A 2,243-nucleotide genomic window follows, 5' to 3' on the forward strand; every position below is an offset into this window, starting at 1 on the left:
TGGCATTTACTTTTTCCAATTAATAGACCACTATGCAGCCTCGATATCGATAATGTTTCTGGCCTTCTTCGAAGTAATAGCGATATCTTGGTGTTACGGAGTAAGACGACTGTGTAATAACGTGAAAGAGATGACTGGACGCAAACCGTCCACGTACTTCCGTTTTTGTTGGCTTATTGCAGCACCACTTCTCATCATGGTAAAGTCAATCGTTGTATTTTTAGAAAATAATTACAATTAATATTTTCAAAAAGGAAGCTTTTCCAAAATTCTAAGTGTCTTTTTTATAAAAAAACGAAGCTAAGAGATACCTTCTTCTTCAACTTCTTTTCAAAGTAATCAGAGATTTTTCATAGTGACATTTTATTAACAAAGTCATATTTGATAACAAGCACTTAAATTACATTTTCACATTCACTTTGATAAATACACCCTAATGCATTCAAAATTTTTAATTTGCAACATTTTAACATTTTCTTCAATATAAGAAAATATAATATTATTATATTTTTTTACATCTACTGTACGTGACTCTTCATAACTTATTCAAAATACTAAATTCTAGAAAAAAAAATTATTTAAAAAAAAGGTACTTTTAAGAAAAATTCAGTTTGCCCTTTAAATACATTGGTTCTAAATATAAAAATGAATGAATAAAAATTTCGTTCCTAATTTGTTCATTACATCTATACATAATTAACTAATAAATCCATTAAAAATATCTTCGTGTCACTTACCATTTCAGGCTGTATGGGTATTCAGCTTAATTGATTATGAACCACCGACTTACCACAATGGCGAATACAAGTACCCATGGTGGGCAGAGGCGATTGGCTGGGGAATAGCTTCTCTTTCTCTCATTTGCATTCCCTCTTTCGCTATCTACGAGTTCATTAAAGCGAACGGCAACACTTTTCTGGAGGTACGATAACGTCGCTCTTTTTGCACGAGAGCCACCGATTAAAATTCGATTTTACCCACTCTCGTCTATCATAATTTGTCTACTTTATCTTCCAGAAATTACGAAACTCCATCAAACCGCATTTCGAGGCGTGCAAAGTGTGCGGCCAGGAATACTGTACCGAGCCTATGCACAATTTCGAGGAGGAAGTGATCAAAGAGCAACAGGAAGCAAACAGTCCGATACAATTGAACACGAATAATTTTCTTCCTAAATCTCAGATATGACGTGAGATGGAAGACGAATGAAAATCACGGGTACCTTACCTTCGTACAAAGCGTTTTCGACGATGAATTAAAAAGAAAAAGCGTTTTAGATACATAGAAGCATAGGTAGAATTGAGATGTCGTTTAATTTTCTTGTTCTTTGTTATTATCATGTATCATATTGTGAGTTTACTAGTAAATATTTATTGAGCGTATAAAAAGTGTCGGACGTTGGGAGTTTACCGGATGATTTGTGCCAATCTAAATTCACCAACTCTTATAGTAAACAGGCAATTTAACGTAGAAGATCATTGTATTGCTCAAACCTATTCAACGTTGACATTATACTCTGGTAAACGAGTGAATTTAAGATAAGATTAATTATATTCATTCACATTTACCGGTAAATTTACGATATTACTGTTATTCCATTTTTCTTCCTTTTTTTTTTTGCAATTATTCGTTGGAAAATTGCACGCACGGCAGCGTATCTGAAATACAATGCCTCAGCTTATCGCATCGCGCGTATTTTCCGGCTTTTGTGTTTATATTTTATCAATCGAGGAGAAACGTGTCGGTGATACTCGAAGTATCGTATTATTAATATTTTTCGTTTCGGGGAAAATATAGTGCACCGTAAAGCTGATCGGAGATAAGTGAGAACGGCGTACGTTCACGAAAAAACAAACAAAAAAATTCAAACGCTTTTTCTACTTTCACATTTTAACATTTCAAAGTGAAATGTGAGTTTTTTTTAGACATCCGTAGCATGCGCAAGCTAGATCGATATCATTTAATGTGTGTGTGTGACAATCGTGAAATGTGTTATACTAGAAAAAATACGTGCAACGTGATAAACCGGAAGTATTTATAGCCCGTTGCACGCACGTTCAAGTTTGTCGAATGAATAATTTAAAAAAAAAGAAAAAAGGAAAAAATCATAATCGTGTGATTCATGGGATCCGTTGCAAAATCAACCGTTTCATATTTTAGTTGCGCGTTTCAGCGTTGTACGCCCCCTTTAAGAATATTTCGAACGGCGAAAAATAATTCCGAACACTAAGTCATGTTATGAT

The 2,243-nt window shown here is 34.1% G+C and overlaps 1 protein-coding gene across 1 annotated transcript in view; it reads left to right on the top strand.

Moving 5' to 3' along the window:
• Window positions 1-1,557, top strand: part of LOC108574572 (sodium- and chloride-dependent GABA transporter ine-like) — a 22,202-nt gene extending 20,645 nt beyond the window's left edge. The window contains exons 10-12 of the mRNA XM_017937187.1: window positions 1-199; window positions 746-922; window positions 1,018-1,557. The exon at window positions 1-199 is cut by the window's left edge and continues 2 nt beyond it. Coding sequence (XP_017792676.1) covers window positions 1-199; window positions 746-922; window positions 1,018-1,188 — 547 coding nt within the window. The 3' untranslated portion in view covers window positions 1,189-1,557. The remainder of the gene's footprint in view (window positions 200-745; window positions 923-1,017) is intronic.
• Window positions 1,558-2,243: the final 686 nt, after the last annotated feature.

Source organism: Habropoda laboriosa, unplaced genomic scaffold (assembly GCF_001263275.1).
Source record: "Habropoda laboriosa isolate 0110345459 unplaced genomic scaffold, ASM126327v1 scaffold175, whole genome shotgun sequence".
Classification (NCBI taxonomy): Eukaryota; Metazoa; Arthropoda; class Insecta; order Hymenoptera; family Apidae; genus Habropoda; species Habropoda laboriosa.